A 19,456-nucleotide genomic window follows, 5' to 3' on the forward strand; every position below is an offset into this window, starting at 1 on the left:
TTTTCATTTTTTGCTTTGTTTTTTCTACCATTTCTTGCATTTTTTGCCTTGTTTCTTCTTTAAAAAAAAAAAGACTAGGCTGGTTTAACCCCCAGAAACAGCTGACCAGACAAAGGTTAACTCTTGAATTCCAGGCATCAGCCTGGGAATCCAGCATGTGACTGATCAAGACCCCCTAAATCTGGGTGTCAGTGAGGAGGCCTAGGGAATCTATTGAGCCTTGGGCAGCAGATCAGTACCCATCCCGAGTATACACATGGACTTTGGACTCCCTTGGAACAATGTGAGGTGCACTCTCATCCTGAACTCTTGGGGAAGGGTCTAGGCCCTGCCCTATATGAAATGACAGACTATGCACACCCCCATGGAGGGCCTCACCCTCCCTGGGGAAATGAGGGGATAACGGGGGGGGGGTTGAGGGGAGGGCACGGGAGGAGGGGAGGGAATGGGAGAGGGACCTGGAACTGACTTGTGAAGCAACCTCGTTTCTTATCTAAATTTAAACTAGAAAATAAAATTTAAAAAAAAGAATATGACAGAAAGTGATAGCAAGACATGCAATTCCATCCTCTGGTATCCAGGGATACATACACATCGTGTCTACATCTATAAACAGATGCGCACATACACATACACACTAAATAGATCATGGCACATGTTTGGTTTTTATTCTTCATTTTATACAATGTTGCTAGTTGGTATAGTTATCTACAACAGAATACTCTATGAAAGAACAGCATCTCTTTACTAGTTTAACTCCCCCTATTATGAATTCAGTCATGCAATCATTCTGCACTATCCCTGAAGAGACAAATTTGCTTGAAAATGTTTATGTACTAAGAATCTATGATAGACCAGGATCTGTCCTACAGATTGAGAATTTACAAACAAAATGGGCTTTCTCTTTGGAAAAGTAGCTGACAGTGAACCATCTCAACCTGTAAAAGAATAATCCTTTTAAGAAATACCCTTTTGAAAAAAAAGAAATACCCTTTTGTATATAACCAGAGTATAATATATAATAATGTGTTATGATTTTATTAATATATATTCTTTTTATTTTCAAGATAATTTTGCTATAACATTTATCCCTTCCCTTTCCTCCCTCCAGATCCTTCCATTTCCCATCCCTTCTCTCCTTCAAATTCATTGCCTCATTTGTCACTGTTATTACATGTATGTGTATACATACATACATATATAGTCCTAAGTATAGCCTGTTCAGCTTGTCTAATGAAATTTGTATGTTTTCAGATTTGACCATTTGGTACTGGACAACCAGTTGGCACGCTCTTCCCTGGAGAAGACCACCTCTCCAGCTCCCAGTTTTCTTCATTTGCCTATAGCTCTTTGTGAAGGGTTGAGGCCTCATGGATTTTTCTCTAACTAGTTTGGCATTAGAAAATAATCTTGACAAATTCTTTTTAATTTTATTCTTATTCATTTTATGTATGCTTTGCCAATGTTTAAGTATGTGTATCACATTTATGTATTGTGCTGACAGACGTCAGAAGAGGGTATCAGATCCCCTTCAACTAGAGTTTCCAGATGGTTGTGGTATAACATGTGGGTACTTTGAATCAAACCTGGGCCTGTAGTGGCATCTTGTTCCACCAATAGACTTGAGGTAATGGCTATAGGGTCTGACTTTAGTGTTCAGACATGACCCTTTATGAGGAAGACACTTAGGCTCTGTCTTGGGTTATGGTCTCAGCATCCTAGATTGCAGACCCTGTGCCTCCAGGGGCAGAAGACCATGGCAGTTTATTTACAATCATTGTGTAAGTGCTCCCTAAATAAATATCTGTCACTCTTTATTCCGGTGTTCCTGGACTTCCATTACCCCGCCTTCATTGCACACAACGCGGGTCATGAACCCACGACCCTGAGATTAAGAGTCTCATGCTCTACCGACTGAGCTAGTAGGGCCATGGCGGTGAAAGCATCACATTCTAGCCAGTAGACCACCAGAGATAACACACAGACTCTGAATCAAAAACGTAAGAATTCTTCTCTTAGTTGTATCCTTCAGAAAATTCTGAGGGAAAGAATATGCCATGAGATATGAAAAACAGAATTTCATGAACTATCTTCATGAAAAAGATATGTCATTGTAAAATAAATGGTGAACTCTTAACAATATATCTCAGAAAGGTAACACATAGGGACCCTCTGTGAGAGCAGCAAGTGTTGTTACCTGCTGAGCCACCTCTCCAGCCCCATCTTAAAAAATTCTCTACCAAGTATGTGTTGTCCTTTCTGTTACATCCTCGTGTGCACATGGAACCCGTGCCATAGTGTGGGCACAAGTGGTATAGATTTTCCTAATAGAGCCAAAGTTATAAAAATATTTCTTATGTAGTACTCGAAAGTTTAGAGTAGAAATGATTGCTCACTTTATTCTTTCCAGGTAAAAGCATGGAAATGTCTGTGCCAAGCTTGGTGCATGCTGTATTGTGGTTATTATCTAGAACTTCAGAGGGCACTAAAGTTCAGAGGGAACAGTGCTTAGTCTACTAATACCTTAGAAAGAAATAACCAAGTGCTTCACATGTAGCTAGTTTTGTTCCACGATTCTGCAGAGAAGTAACTGAAGGTTTCCTAATAAGAGTGTCTTTTGTGTTTTGAGACAGATAATGCCCAAACAGCCTAAAATTTGTGGAGTTCTTAAGTTGGCCATTGTTTCAACTAGTTTTGGCAACAATTTGACAGCTAATGGGATTAAGTGACATGCCAGTTTCTGAGTTATTTGTATGATCAAAGCAATGATTAAGATTTTGTTTCCTGGAACCCAGCTTCAATTCCAGTGAATGAGTGCAGACTGTCCAATAGAACATTAGTACAGTGTGGAGATAAGAGTAGATTTTTATATTCCTGTTATGCTGTTTTCTAATCACATAAGCAGGCAGGTCATGAGATTCATAGTCCCATTTCTCATTTACAAAAAAGACGTTCTCTCCCCTGTTCACCCTTTATGGATATTGTGGGACCTGCCTAATACAGTTTGTGAAAGTGCTTGGAAGTGGCATGGCCCTCAACACTCCACTGGTTTTTATAAGTTTCATTTATGCATGACAGATCAAAACCACTCCTCCCATGCTTCGGTGATGCATTCAAAAGGGAGTATAAATTTATTATCAAACACATGAAGCAAAATCCAGCCTCGGAGGCATTCTTGCCTCAGTCTCTAAGAATATACCTTTGTTTCTGATTCTCCAAATGGCACGGTGCTCTGGCATAGTGACATAGTGCTAATCACACAGACACTAGATTAGCCTGGTAGGTCTATCACTTGCTGGCTGAGGACCTTGGCCAGGTATTCGACCATCTATAAAACTGCTTTAAAATCTACAGATATGATTATTAAAATCACACCCATCTCACAGAAATGTTGGAGGATGAGTCATTATAAAAATAGTAGGGTACCTGGCACTCAGCAATCCCAAAGGTTTCTGTGAAACCATATTTGTGCAGCTAATATGCAAGCAAACACCCCGTTAAATGTGAAAATCCAGTTCCAGGTCGTAGCTCCCTCTCTGATGGCTTGTGTGATCCTGGATATTACACCCAACTTTTGAGTAGCTCAGCTACTAACCATAAAATAAGGATAATACTGACTTTATGATGTCTACATAAAACTAACAGATAACACGTGAAAGTGTTGGACTGATTGTAAGACAGAACACAAATGCATATGGCTGTTATTTAATTTTTCTATATGAAAAGCACACGGAAAACAATTGCAAAGATTTTATTTAGCGGCTTTCTGTGCTTGGCACTCAGAAACAGTTCCGTGCTTAAGGGCAAACTTTTATACACCTTTTCTTCATACATATTTTACATACCCTTTTATTGCCCCCTTTTTAATATTCATAATGTTGAATACCCCACTAGGCATATAAATACATTTATCTACAACACCTCAAAACCAAAAAAAATCTTAATAATATCTGTATTATCTTACTTGATATCATTTGCGATTCCACATCATTTAAAAATTTTATCTTGCAGCAAGCTTCACTTGTTTTCTTATCATTAAAGGATTTGAAAGGAAAAGGAAAGAAAAAACAATCCCCAAACTTCAGAATGCAATGAACTATTTGATCAAAATGGAGAGCTACAGGCAGGTAGAAAGGGGTAAGAAGACCCATCCGCAATTCTCTCCGGTGTGTTAGGGGTCCTCTTGCATAGGACCAGGGGCAGATTGTCCAGGTCAGTGCTTTGGATTTGAGGCCAAGCCTGTCTTCCATGACTGTTTTTGGTATCACGTGGGAGATAAAACCATTCTTCATTCTCCAGATCCGTTTCCCTCATCCTGCCATGCTGCATGCCATGGAACAGCACTCCTCTCTTCTGGGTCGGTACCGTCAGTGCTGTGGAATCAAGCATTTCTTATCCTAGCCCTTTTCAGTGGTACCCTTGACTATAAGCTGGGTCCCAAAGAGGCTTACTCTCCAATAACACCATCATTCTTTCTATAACTTTAGGGGCTAAACAAACTCAAACAATTCTCCTTGGTGGATTAATTCTCCTCATGTGTTGACATCTTCTCCGTTTTGCTGTCCATTCTCTCCTGATCTCGATTCTCTGTCTCTCTCCCAGCTTTTCTCACCCTGTCCTTCCAAAGGCACCATTAGAACATCAGTGTCAGCACACTGAATGAAGAGAGGCAAAAGTTTAAAAGCAATCTTTCTCAGGAAGCCAAGTCCAGTTGTACCACTGATGTCTTTCCACCTCAGTGATGTGGAAAGGTTGTAGGGTACACTAGAGCGGTTCATTCCAGAAACATGGTAAGCTGCAAAGGACAAAGGCTAATGGCTAATGATGACCCAATCCATCTAGGGTTGTATACAGACAGATTTTTGGTGAAAGCACCCACTCTGGTCTTCCCTTCATAGCGTTCACCCAGTTCAGAGTCAGTGTATAGAATGTTTGTATTTGTATTACTTTGTGTATGCATTGTGATGTGTGTGCATGAATATATGCATGTGTGTGTGTGTCTGTATGTATGTATGTATGTATGTATGTATGTATGTATGTACCTATGTGTAATTTTTCTTGGCTGCTACATGCTAGCATCTCCTTCAACATTATTATAAAACGATTGTTCTGTCTCTTCAAGGCCACTCTGTCATACACAATGCTTTTACAGAACTAAGAGATTGGAAGGCAGAAGAATGACCACTGAGTTATGGATGATGCACTCCAAGGATCCTTCAGTGGTATTTATTGCTGTTCTCTGTTTTCCTTATCCAGAAAAATCAAAAACAAAAACAAACGCACAATTCCTATTTTCCCAAGGCACAGGGTTCCCAAAGAGGAGGACCCACCCACAGAGATTCTGGAGTCTTGACTGCCATCACCTCCATGGAATTTGGATTGCTCTTTAAACCATGTGTACTGACATCTGGGAGGAGGAGCCTGGGACCGCCCCATACTGCCGGCCATCACAGGGGTTGGTAGGCTGCTGATTATTAGCTGAAGGGCTGATCATGGGCATGCCATGCTCCATCCCTGTGGGCAGGTACTGCCTCTCTCCAAAGGCCCCATTGGAGGGAGAAGAACAGAGTAAAGTGCTTTGAGATGCGCTCAGTTTTTCTGGGCTTGCAGCTAGCCTGGGGGAGGTGGGGAAATTGTATCCATACAGATTGTAGGGATTGTGAAGGGAGAAAGCATTGTAGGAGCTCTGCTGCATGTGGCTGCCACCAAACATGTGCGGTGATGAGGAGCTGGAGGCTGCATTGCCTGCCTGCATGACATACTGAAATTGGGAAGTGGGGAAGGACCCCAACTGGCCACCATAGGCTTCCATCTTGCTGTTGCTAGGCAACGAGGGAGGCGTTGGTATTCCTGAGATCAGAGATGGAGTCCTCTGAGGCATGAAGGTTTCAGAGGGCTGAGTGGCTGAAGCCGTGCCACTCTGGAGCCTGTTGTAGCCACTGTCACTCAGCCCTGGATAGCTCTGTAAGGCAGCCATGTTGCTTCGGGCACATGGTGGATAATCAGAGAGGTTTAGATTACACAGCTGGCTTTCTCGACAGCCCACGTTGAAAGTATTGGGGGCCAAATGAAAAGTTGGAGGAGAACAGGATGGAGATAAGAGATGAGAAGAAGCCGAAGGGGACGGTGTCCCGGTGCTGGAGGTGGTTGGGGAAGTACCTGTACTGCCCCCTGAAAAACAAAACATAAATTCCATTGATTAAGATTAGTCTGTGTAGGCCAAAAATCCCACATTTTTACAGATCAATTGCTTCCTTATACATCAAAAGATGATGTCACATGTTTGAGCACACATTACAAAGCAGAAGACAAAGGATGACACAAGACTACTAGTCTCTGCGTTTCTTCCTGTAATGGTCTTAGTCATACTTTAAAAATTTCGAACAAGTCTCCGGTGTTGATTTTTTTATGTTCTCACCATTGAAGTCACTTCCTAATAAGACTTTCAGTAGTTCAGCTCCTCCCATGCTCAGGAAAAATACGTAAGGCGTGCACTTTATCCAGCAACTCTTTCCTATCTTGCAATCCTCAGTAGAATACCAAAAGGGGACTCTATCTTGCTCACGGGGATGGAGCAAGATGCCAAGGGGGACTTAGACCTGAGAAGCCATAGCAAAGGGGTCTGAGTGGTAGAACCTGGAACATTATATCAAACACGCATGATAATCATATAAGATGTAGGCTAAAGTGAATCAGGACTAACTTGAAACATAATCACGGTCCTGAGGATCTACTGGTTTTATTTGACAGGAGTCTGCCAAGCCTGAAAGAATGGAAGAAGAGTTCTATGTGGAATTCTTTAGTGTGGATGTGTATTAAGCTAAACTAGCTATAAACTAATCTGAATGTCTGCTGAATAGATTCTGCTCTTAGCTCTGCACACTACTAACCCTACTGCCCCATTACCTCCATAGCTTTCATATCCTTCATCAGCGATAAGGAATCCAGTAAGATCAGTGGTTCTGGAGCTGAAAAGCCCTGCCATTTGAAAATGCTGCTATGCCAGGATTCGATCTCAAACCAACTAATGGAGAGTTTCTGGGCATGAGAATTCCATGTCAGCATTATTTCAAAGCTCCTCTAATGTGTAGCCAGGGTTGAAAGCTGATGATGTAAGTTCCTACTTTACAATATGCAGATCAGTGATTCTGAAACTTCAATGCACAAGTGAGTCAGCTGGAGGGCCGATGAAAACAAGTTGCTGACTCCACTTGGCTTCTGGATTTGGGTATATGGGGCAGAGCTTGGGGAGGTACATTTTAGGTCCAGAGGCTGCAGGTTGCTATGGAAGACCTCTAAAATCCCATTTCCAAATGACCCTGAATCTGTCTTGCAAAGAGTTGATCATCAGCCATGTAGATGGCCGGCTGTATGAATGGTTGAGGCTCCAACGGACTAAGAACCAGTTCAAGTCAACCTTCATCAAAGATATTCTCCAAATAAGAATGCCAAAGAAGACCTGTGCAAGACCCACCTTGATCAGGGGCAGGAAGCATCTACTCTCTACCTCTTTCAATGGACTCCAAAGGCAGTAAGTGCTTGGGGTAACTGAATCTTCACTGGATCTTAGAATATTCAGCTGCTTTGTTCTCTCTAGAATCCTCCTTAATGAATTACCTTCCATGCACTAACGTGGTACTTCTACCTACTTGTTGAAAGCCATGGTCCTTCAAGGGGCAGCATGTTTTAAGTTACCAACAATTCTTGTTGAGGCTCCAAGAAACTAAATATCATTAGAAGGTAAGGATTTTCAGGTGAAAAGGAAGAGTTTTGTTTTATTTCAATCAATGAAGAAAACCATGAGCATTCCAGATGTGTTGTAAAAATATCTATAGTATTCTAGGAAGGGGAAAAGTGGATAGAGGGAACAAAAGACTCAGCCTAGATTCTAGGGCAAAGAGGGAGTATTGGTAATAGAAGTAAAGATTTGGCTTTGTTAGTATTTTGTTCAGAGTAAAATTTTTATAGCTCAGTTAACATCATCTCTTCCATGGTCAAAGGAATTTCCCTCAGTGAACTTTCAGATCCAGTTGGAATTTGAAGACAACCTAATCAGCTCTAATTTTAGAGTCATATCAGAAAAATCTCTATTTATAACAAATTCCTATAAAAAGAACTAAAATGATTCTTGTTTGGCAGTCTGTGATAAGGCTGGCATTGTCAAAAACTACAAGTAGCCGGTCCTGGTGGGAGGAGCTTCTCTTCAGTTTACAGCCACACACTATGAAGTCTTGAGCTCTCCACAGCTGTGGAACAAAGGGATTGAGCCAATGAGCCTCACTTTACCTCCTTGTCATACTGTAGCTGAATCTAAGGATTAAAGGAAGTATGGACAGTCAACTCCAAGTGCTTTCCAAGGAACCACTTTAATATAATGAGGGAGTCCTGGAAGGGAAAGATTCTGGAAGCAGAAGCAGACCGTCTCATGCTTCCTGCTGCTGAGTAGCTGGAGAGCTCAGAGGTTTATTTATTCCTCTTTGAGGCATCCTATATGTATTTTCTGCTTCTCCACCCTAAATGCCATGAACTTTACTGCAGTAAGTGCTGTGGCACAAATGGAGAAACTTGACTCCATCTGTAAAGAGATTTGTGTTTTACGAGATATGAATATAGTCTCCTGTCTTTGAAAACTAGTCCTGTTCTCTGTGTTCTGGTGTTTACGTGGCCCCCGAGGAGACCACCTGTTCAGCACACTGTCCTATCCTGTTGTAGGTGAGCTCCATCAGGCCCTGGCCTCAGCCCTGTAGCCGGAAGTGCACGATGGAATAGATGACGTTCAACAACTCTAAATGGCTTTCTCAGATGGCCCAAGATGGAACGAATGGTACTGATTTAAGGCCTCAATTGGTTTCACTACAAAAAAGAGAAGAAGGGAACTATTAACAAGTTACAGGGGTTTCTGCTGAACAGATGAGAGGCACATGTTAAAAAGTTTGTAGTCAGCTTGCTTTGGCTTTTAAATGACATTCACTGGAAATGAGACTTGGTGGCCTGCTGAGCTTCAGGGGGTGGCAACCTCCATATGAGCTAGTGTTTGAAGGGAAGACTATGCCTGTCCAAAGGAGGGTCACGTTGCTTCCATCCACTTTGAAGAAACATTGTTATGCACTTAAAGTACTCAAAACAGATAATAACTAGTTCTTAAAGTCCACATAGAGAGAGGGGAACTGTGGTATTCATTTTGGAGGAAAGCAAAGTGAGATACTGAGAAGTATTCATTCTCATATGATCTAATGGCTTGTCAAATGTTAAACAAGATTGGGAGTGCCAGCCAAGTGCTAAATAAGTTTAAAGAGGTAGCCTATCCTCCTGGTGCATTTCAACACTTGGCTAAGCAGAGACCTCTCATCACAAAAGAGCCAGGGCCATGTGGGAAGCCAGGGCTGGGCTGATCAGGGCTGTCTCTCAGAGTAATGATTGTCTCTCTGACCACTGTAGTGTTCCCTTTGTTCACCCCATCTCTCCTTTGTCCTTGCAAGGTCATGGGTTCTCTGAGCATCTTGATATAACTTTGCTTAATGGACAAATGCAGACTGTGGATGTGAGTGGAGCTGATTCCAATCCCTGCTATCTTACAATGGGGCCTTGGTTAATCAACCTCTCGGAGCTTTGGGCTCCATAGTAATATAAGTGGGTTTTTAATAACTACGTTTCTGGGGATGTTTTGAGAAATTACAAAGCGACCATATTTTGGCATATAGACATTAAACGTGCTCTTTCACAGGAGAAGGAATAAAGGATGTGAAAAGAAATCTTGAAGAATGTTCACTCCAATAGAGATGGCTCACAAGAGTTGGCCTCTGTCCAGGGCATCTTGGTCTCTATACCCACTAATGAGCATGATGTCACAAGATGTATGTTCCATATTATTTCAGGCTAAAAGCACCTCTGTGGTGTGGATGATGGAAGACAAAGCTAATTGACAGCTCTGGGCCCACCTGAGTCATATTCCCAAAGGTACTCTAGTTCCTATTTGAATGATCTGTCCTTTCATGAGCCCATGAGCCCATGAAGGAAAGGAGCTGTTCCCTAGCTCTATTTCTTCTCAGATCAATCAAAGCAGAACTGATTGGATACAAGGAAGTATATGGGTATCTTTCCCCATTGTCCTCAGAGATCCTAGCCCACTTATGAGATGGGATTAAAACATTAATAACAAAATATTCTTAGGTAATCCAAAATTAATCTCCACCATTCCAGCTCCCTACCTCCTATTTTACTCAGGGACCAAAGTGAGGAGGCACACATTAAAATGCATATCCAACATTAACTTGTGCCAGTATTCAAGGCTAAGAGCCAAGGCAACCAAGAATGCATATTTAGTGGTGAGCCCATATGAGGACAATAACCTAGAATACACTTTTGTACCATGAAGACAAGTTAAATGTGTCCGTGAAAATCCTGAATACCAAACCTGCTGACTTTTGCATCTTTAAATTGATCACTTCCAGATTGTAACATGGGGGTTTTCACATTCAGCTTTCTTTGGAATTTATTTTGTTGTGCTACACACACACACACACACACACACACCAATAAGATAAAACCCCATCTGGATGAATAAAGAATAAATTTCCATGTAACTACTTGTTCTATCAGCTAGACTCTTCCCTCCTTACACCTTGATAGTGTCTGTCCCTGCAGAGTACTGGTTCCCAATGTATTCAGACATGTATGAGGTAAAACATCAGCAGCCCATGACCTAATCCCAGTGAAAAAACCCATAGGCCATAAAGTTTAGTGAGCATGGGCAACTGAGAAATTATCCTCAGCTGAAACAAGAATTTTTCTCATGATACAAATGTGAGCATTGTGGCCCTAATGGGAATTGTCTGGTTTCATAGAAAGATAGAAACTTCCTTCATCCTTTACCGTCAAACGTGAAGCCCTGCACAGCTCCGAATTTATTCTCATTCAAACATCCTCATCCAATCACTCTACTCTGTACCTGACCCTATTTTGCCACCTTCTCTAGGCATACCACCCTATTTCTTAGCCTTCCTCACTTGCTTTCCTTACTAGGTCTTCCTTATTGTCACATGCATCTGTTGTCATTGTCATTTAATCCCCTTGTCTTAGGGGAACAATGCTTCCTTCCTCCCTCCCTTCCTTCCTTCCTTCCTTTCTTTCTTATTTCTGTCTTGGGACCCATCTTTCTTCCACTATCACATTTTATCTCCAAGAAAGGCTTATGTACCTGACCTGGAAAGCAAAGAATCATATTTCTCACACCACTACAGTAATTGATTCTGAGGGGACCCAATTAGAATCAATGAGATTTGGTGAGATTTTGCTAAAAGTCCTTGATCAGAGACACATGTCCTTTCCTCTTAGAGATAAAACAGAAACACCTAGGGTTGAGGATACTTTCTAAGCTATCACAAGGGACAACTAAGAATAAAGTCACCATGAAGGAAAGTAGAATGTAAAGAAATGGCTACATTATAGCCAGAGTGATCTTTCTTAGGTCCCTAACTTAGGCTTTGCCCAAAGAAGCAACTTGAACCTTTCCTGTTTTACAAGCCAGTGGTAGCTTTTTTAATTTGCTATTTTATTTTTTCTATTTACATAAAAGTCCTAGTTGATATATGTCTCTGATTCTATGAGTTTTTTTACTATGAATCTGAGAGTCTGAGAATATTAGGATAAATATGGATAAGAAGGACAGGGAAATGGGAGTGGACCCTTTGTCAGGTGGAAACTGTGGATGGAACCCTTGAACAGCAGTAACAAGGGATTTGAACTGTTTGAGTGTCTGACAGATACCTGGTTCTGCTAAAAGAAGGTATGTTAAGCTATCTGCCTTAGTTTCAAAACACACAGTCTCTTAAATGGTGACAGAAATCAGAGGAGTTTCTGCTCTTCCCTGACTCTCCTTAGCAAGATCAAATTAAACAACTGGAAAACAGGTGGTTTTCAAAAAGATGACTTTTCATATATGTACACATATATCAAATAAGGAATGCAATGTAGAAAATAGAAAAACAGTCACTGTTTAAATAAAAATGTCTGAGTTGGCAAGATGGTTCTGCAGGTGAAGGGACTTGCTACTTAGCCTGATGACCTTGACCTGAGTTGGTTTATCAGGGCTCAAACGACGAAAAGAGAGGACAACTCCAAAACTTGTCTTCTGACCTTTATGTGCGTGATGTGGCATTTGCACACACTCACTAGGTAAACATAACAAAGGAATTTTTTAAATCTAAGTCCATGGGAAAGATATATGTAAATGCATCAATAAAACTATTACAACAGTAAAGTCCAGAGTGAGAGTGCATCTCTCATTGTTGGATGGGAGTCCAAAGCCCATTTGTATACCGGGGATAAATACTGATCTACTACCCAAGGCCCAATAGATTACCTAGGCCCTCCCCACTGACACCCACATTCAGGGGGTCTTAATCAGTCCCGTGCTGGATTCCCAGCCATCAGTCTGGGATTCAAGAGCTAACCCTTGTCAGGTCAGCTGTTTCTGGGGGTTAAACCAGCCCAATCTTAATGCCTTTGGTCATCAGTCCTCCCTCTCTGTTACTGACTTTCTTGAGTTCAGCTCAGTGCTTACTCATGGGAGTCTGCCTCTGCTTCCATCAGCCACTGAATGAAGGTTCTGTTTCCCAGATTCCCTCACTTTTCTATTCTTTGTGTTCACCAATATGAACATTAGGTTATGATACATGTCTATATTATATAATTTTTAAATATTAAGACATATATTTCCTCAAACATTCATTTTGTTTTGGTAGGGGTTTTTGTCTTGTTGGTTTTATTTGTTTGTTTTGATTTTCCTTTGTCTTTTGAGGCTATAGGGGAGATTGGTGTTTTGTTTTGTTTTGTTTTGAGAGAAGAGAGAGAGAAGAGTTTGGAAGGATTGGGGGAGGAGAAAGGATTTGATTAAATATATAAATTTTTAAAATAAGAACTAATTTTTTAAATTAATAATCCTGTTTATTGTTTAGTAATAATAGTACATTAACATCATCTGCAGTCTCCCTACACGAACTAATTGTTAACTTGTTATTTCTGGTTTTCACTAATGTCCCTTCCCTTCAAATCTAAACATAAAGTTGTTGAGTCCTTGGCAAGCACACTCACAATCTCCCCCTACTATAGCACCTAAGAGAGTTTGTGAACTCATTCTAGCCCTATGTGAGTTTCAAATGTGAATTGGATATCATGCCTGGTCCCAGGAATTTAATCATAAGGGAGAAAGTACTGAGAAAAACATCAGTGAAAGATATTAAACAAAGAATGAAACGAGTAGGGGGTGACCCTGTAAAGCTTTAGCCTACTGCAAATGGCAGAGAAAATTCCCCAAGGAAAAGCTACTTGAGCTAAGATTTCAAACAGGGATAGCACTAAGACAGCAAGTGAGTAAAAATGAGCCTTCTACGCAGGGAAACAGCATGTGACAGGAAAGGGCACAGCAGGTCTGAAAAATGAAAGCAGAGACAATGACTCAGGAGTAGAGGGGAGGTGGGATAGGCTGAAAGATATAGGGAACACCCTTGAGTGCTTAGCAAAGCCTGGGTGCTTTTGCAAATAGTTTGTCTTAAGGTACCAATCTGTCTAACACTCATGGTTACTATCTCTATTTTAGAGGTCTAGTGATCTATGTTCAGGAAACAAAAATAAATTGTGACTGCTGAAGAATTTTAAGCAAGTTAGGGTACAGAGTTGCTATGAGCAGATGTCTGTTTTGAAACACTGACCAGCCATAATATGCAGAATGTCTTGGAGAAGATTATAGATGACATCATATTCAGCCAGGTAAAAGATGATGATACATCAAAGGCAGGTAGTGGCAAGGGAGATTAGAGATGTGAACAGATTCAAGAACATTAACAATAGGCTATGAGGATGGGGCAGGGAGAAACACCCTTGATTACAAGTCAATGCAGGATCCTTCTCTCAAGAGAGGGTCTTAGGCCAGTTTTGAACACATTAAACTCAAGTGAGTTTAGGGCAGTGGTTCTCAGCCTGCGGATTGCAACCCCTTTGGGGGCCAAATGACACATTCACAGGGGTTGCTATCAGATATTTACATTATGATTCATAACAGTAGCAAAATTACACTTATGAAGTAACAATGAAAATAACTTTATTGTTGGGGTTCACCACAACATGAGGAACGGTACTAAAGGGTTGCAACATTAGAAAGGTTGAGAACCACTGCTTTAGAGAGTAAAAGTACAATGTTTTATCAATTACAGGTTGAGAATATTTGATCTGAAATTCTTGAGACCAGAAGGATTCTGAATTTGAAGATTTTTTCAAATTTTCAGAATATTTATATATACCTCTGAGACATTCCAGGAATAAAACCCTAACCTCAAAACATGAAATCCATATATATATGCACATAACCTAAAAGTAAATGTATACAGTATTTTTAATAATTTTGTGCAAAAGTATCTGCATTATTCTTCTGCTCAGAGGGATCTATATAAATTAGCCATCTTTGCATCATTGCAATGACTTCACAATTCAAAAATTGATGTCCACTGAAATACTTTCTCAATATTTTTCATATTTTATCTTTAACTATGTATATGTAGGGTAGGACATGCTCATGTGAGGGCAAGTGCTCTTGGAATAAGAGGCAGATCCCATGGAGCTGGAGCTATAGACAGTTGTGGGTAACATAACGTGATGTTTGGAACCAAATTCGGGACCTCTGCAAGAGCAGTACATGTTCTTATCTGATCAACCTTCTCTCCAGCCCCTCAATATTTAACTGATATGATTTGTCAATTATATAATCTCTTCCACTAGCCAGCTTCTAACTACTTCCAAACAAATAAATGAAAATCCAATTGCCAACAGGAAACCTCCATAATTCTAGTGCTTTAATTATCTGACCAACACCTAAACATTCAGTGGTGTTGAAATCTACAGTGATGTCTGCTTGCCCTTGAACAGAAGGGAGGCTTCTGAAATGCTAGGTTTCCACAGAGGGAGATAAGGAACTAACTGTGGTGCAACCAGAATCGTTACTTTCAGCACAACAATTGTCAAACCATTTGGACCACCACTCATAAAAGTTGTTTTAATCATACAAATATCTCTACTGCATATATGGAGAAACCAAGGCACAATTCATATTTAAAATATCCATCAGAGAATGACAGGGTCACATTATATTTGGCCATAACAAACCTAGATTCTTAGTTTTCTGTCTATATTGCCTTGGTCAACTTCTCCAAGTGTGATGGACTAGACTGAAACACACCCAGTGGTACACAGTTCCGGGATCTGTGAGGTTGTTTTCAGGAACAATTAAGTCATGCTGCTCTTGGCCAAGTCAGTTATTTAATCTGTGGATGAATTCAAAATCTGACAGGACTAGTAGGACATGGTAGAACCATGGAAGAATGAAAAGGAAATGCTAGTTTGCTTGCTCTAACAGAGCCCTGTCAAATTATTGGCTAATCATGCTTCAAATACTTAATCATCTGAAATACAAGTTTCCACCCATGTCACGTCAGACACTCTTGTATGAAGGGAGTGAGAAATAAGGATGACAATGCTGACCATGCAGGCATCATGACAACTATTTACCGTGTACTTAGAGTTTACTAGGATTTTAAATACATTGTCTCATTTGATATTTGCAAGAATATATTATGTTCTTTATTGTTTAACTTGAGTCATGTTTGTTGTTAGGCAGGATTAGGGATTGAAGCTGAGTTCTCAAATTCCCTATACTAATGTTCCACAACTTAACTGAGTCCCCAGTCCTCTTTTTACTTGTGTGTATGGGGGTGGTGATGATTAATTTTTGCTAACTTGACACAAACTCAAGTCAGTTGGGAAGAGGGAACATCAACTGAGGAATTGCCTCCATCAGATTAGCCTGTGGGCATCTTGTGAGGCGTTTTCTTGATTAATGGTTGACGTGGGCAGTGCCAGCCCTGGGCAGATGGTCCTGAGTTATATAAGATGGAGAACTAAGCATGAGCTTCTGTGTGAACCAGTAAGTCATGGTGATAGTCTCTACCTAGTTCCTGCCTCCAGGTTCATGCCTTGAGTTACCTTCTGCTGTGACTTAACTCCCTGATGGACTATAACTTGTCAGCAAATATGCCCTTCCCTTCCCCTTGGTCTTTTTAGTTGGTGTTTTATCACAGCAACAAAAGGGTCTCACTAAGTTGTACAAGCTGACCTTGAACTTGCTCAGTAACCCAGACAGGTTTTATGTTTGTGATCCTCCTGCCCCAGCCTTGCAAGCAGATGTACCAGAAGGCAACCTGTATGAGTCTATGCTTTAATTATATTCATCTTTAAAACTCAAAATATTTCAGCAAAGTTGGTCACAAACCAATACCAGTGTGCAAAGTATTAGCTGCTAGCCCAAGAAGGCTACGTGGTATCAGATGTAATAGAGTCCTGGAGTGGCCTAGAAATTCAAAAATTAGACTTCTGTCAGTGGTAAGAGTTTCCTGGAACAGAATGAACTCCATACTGACATTATGGACAGTGGAAGGGAAAGACTAGAGAAAGAAACATAACCCATCCTATGCTCTGGGAGATTTTGACTTAAGAACCCCGGTGGATGGGCCTCAACATAACTGGACTGACAGAAGGAGTTAAAATCCCCTGAGCCTTCTATATACCTTACCAAAGTTTTCCAACCCCAGCTACAAGAGAAGGGAGATTAGGAATTTTTTTTAAATCACAAAAAAAGTCGGCCAAAGTCCAAATACCCCCACCAATGCGACAGGGCTATTGTTTCAGACAAAAAGGATAGCTTGCACATAGCAAAGTTAGGATGGGTTCTGAACAGCCCCTTCCTATGTGAGACCTCATTTCATTCCATTGAGAACCAAAGCTTTTGTCATGAAAAAAAACTAGGATAAGGAAACTGATAAGGTTTCCATGTGGAGTAAATAGAGACATTGTGAGGGTTTCTTCAAATGACAGGGCCTGTGTGAATGCTTGGTGGTAGTCGCAGTGATTCAGTTGCAATCGCTATCATAAATAACCATTGGGCAGCAGATGTATTTACAGCAGAGCACTTGCTTAGCATGCACGAGACCCTGGGTTAAATTTCTTGTAACACAGAGAAGGAAGGAATGGAGGGAAGAGGAAGGAGTTAGGGAGGAAGGATTGAAGGAATGAAGGAAAGAAGAAGGAAGGAAGGAAGGAAGGAAGGAAGGAAGGAAGGAAGGAAGAAAGGACATGTGGTGTTTTAAATGAGAAATATTTCCCATAGCCTCGTGTGTTTGAACAGAAGCTCGTCAATTTGTGATATTCACTAGAGAGATTGTGGAACCTTCAAGAGGTACAGCCTTGGTAGAAGACATACATCACTGGAAACAGGCTTTGAGGTTTATAGCCTTGTCTCTCTGCCTGCCCTGTACCTCTGCTTCCTGTGTGTGGTTGGGACCTGATCTCTCACTTCTTGATCTCACCCACATGCCAGGCCTTCTCTGCTATTATGGACTCCAGCTACTGGAATCACAAGCCAAACAAACTCTGTTCTTCCTGAAACAAATGATATACTGACTCTATTCCCCTCATTTGCAGGACCGGCGATGCTTTTGTTGTTCACAAGCTATAAGTTTTCTTTATTTCCAGACAGTCCACGTAACCCCTGTGTTGGCTTAGGGCCAGCTGGGCCATGCTCAGTTCAGCTCCCCCATACCCTGTCATCTGCAGAGCAGAGGCCCCACCCTGAAGCTTTACCTTGCTGCTTTTGCATGGTAGTGAAGTCCTCAAAAGTCAGTGTGCGTACAGGAGGTCTCCAGAATGCATACGTCTCCATGATGGCTTCAAGTCCAGTTCTGGAACGAGAATAGACAGAAAACCAACTTGTAAGTAATCCCAAACATGCGCTGACATTTGGAGATGCAAAGTGAGTTGTCTGGCAAGAGGCATACTGTGGGCACCGAGAGACACACCGCTAGGCTAACCCAGTCCGGGAAAGCACAAGGCCAGATTGCCGCTACATTGCTGGAGGAAGAACAAAGGAAACTAATTCAGGTCATTCACAAGAAAGTCCTTAACCACAATGAAATTTAGCTCCAATTTTCCTTCCAAAGAGGCTCAATGGGCATGATAATAAAGTGGATTTGAGGTCATGGCTATCACGAGTACAGTTTAGCAAAGAGTAGTACCGACTGTTTCTCATGCCGCCACCATTACCTCATCATGGCTGACACATCCTGCCCCAGAGCCAACTCCACATCCAGTGTGTGTGAAGGCTCAATGAAGCTGTCAAGCTGATGTGACTTCAAAGGTCTCCTAAGTCAACACAGAAGAGTGGGGCAACAGAAATAGGAGGAGAGTAAACAAGCACACTCTAGTTTTTATTGTAGTGAGAAATATCCACCCAGAGGAAAAGAGAAAATACACAACAGGCAAAAGAAACAGTCCATGTCTCCAAATGTTTATCTTCATCTGTAACCTAATAAGAAGTAAATGGCCACTGAGAACCATAAACTGTCAGATTTTAGAAAACATCTAATGTTTTTAAATTACATTTGTTTACAGCTTCTGGTTTACTCCCACTGTACAATCTGTAAGTTGGACTGTACGCACAGTATCTCTTTAACATACAGCTACATCCCTATATGAAGTACTGAAATAGCCACTCAGGGGACTTCGGGCATGTTGCTAATGATATGCAGCATCCTCAAAACAACGTTGTTTGGAGCACTGCTGAAAGCTTTGAGTGGAGCTTCTGGATAGTTACTGCTATAAAACTGTTTTCTTTGTGTCAGGAAGTGGAGGCTCAGGCTGTAGGGAGAAAGTAGAAGAATGGGGAATCATAATGGCATACGTCCCTCCCTTGTGAAGTCATCACAAAGGGCATGGTGTGTCTCTCAGCAAACAGCTCCTCCCTACTGAAGAAAGCATGCTATCTGACCTTCTACCTAAGCAATCCACTTGTTCTAAGCTAAGAATAAAGTGAGAGGTTTTGTTTTAAGGGAGAACAAATGCCTTCTCACTTTAACTGATGCTAATGCCCCTGGCATTTTTCTCAGATGAGCCACTGATACACTGATGGTCTCTGTGTTGGAAAATTTGCTTTCTGAATAGGCTTTACTTGTACATTTCTCTTTCTAAAGGCTTCCCTGGATCTTGGAGCCTTTAAATATACTAATGTTGGCAAACCAAACTCTGTATTTTAAGAAGAGGTTCACAGGAGAGAGCAGTGCATGGTGTTTATTAGCTGTTAATCTGTGAGAAGCAGGAATAGATGAGATCTCTACCATCAGTCTACATTGGTACTGAATACAGTTCATGGAACTATTTGTGGATAGAAAGAGCTCCGGCAATTAAGGGAGTTCAGAATAATAAGGGGATAGGCAGATAAAGCCATGTTGAGCCTGGGTGGATAGAAGAAATAGATAGGCCCAGCTTAGATCTGACTGCTTTGGCCTGGAATGTTGGCAGCCCACCAGAACAGCCTAGGATTCCCTTTAATGGCACAGGAGGCTCACTGCAGATGGCA

At 41.2% G+C, this 19,456-nt stretch overlaps 1 protein-coding gene and 1 non-coding gene across 3 annotated transcripts in view; both read right to left on the reverse strand.

Moving 5' to 3' along the window:
- Positions 1-1,856: 1,856 nt before the first annotated feature.
- On the reverse strand, positions 1,857-1,929 carry Trnak-cuu. Its single transcript has one exon. It is a non-coding gene; the product is annotated as a tRNA-Lys (tRNA).
- A 1,806-nt stretch (positions 1,930-3,735) lies between these two features.
- The window catches only part of Tbx15 (T-box transcription factor 15), a 115,173-nt gene continuing 99,452 nt past the window's right edge, over positions 3,736-19,456 (reverse strand). For both annotated transcript variants that reach the window (XM_040752153.1, XM_005087733.4), the window contains exons 7-8: positions 17,686-17,783; positions 3,736-6,171 (exon numbers count right to left, since the gene is read on the reverse strand). In XM_040752153.1, coding sequence (XP_040608087.1) covers positions 5,387-6,171; positions 17,686-17,783 — 883 coding nt within the window. In that variant the 3' untranslated portion in view covers positions 3,736-5,386. The remainder of the gene's footprint in view (positions 6,172-17,685; positions 17,784-19,456) is intronic.

This window comes from Mesocricetus auratus, unplaced genomic scaffold, assembly GCF_017639785.1.
Source record: "Mesocricetus auratus isolate SY011 unplaced genomic scaffold, BCM_Maur_2.0 Super-Scaffold_100009, whole genome shotgun sequence".
Lineage (NCBI taxonomy): Eukaryota > Metazoa > Chordata > Mammalia > Rodentia > Cricetidae > Mesocricetus > Mesocricetus auratus.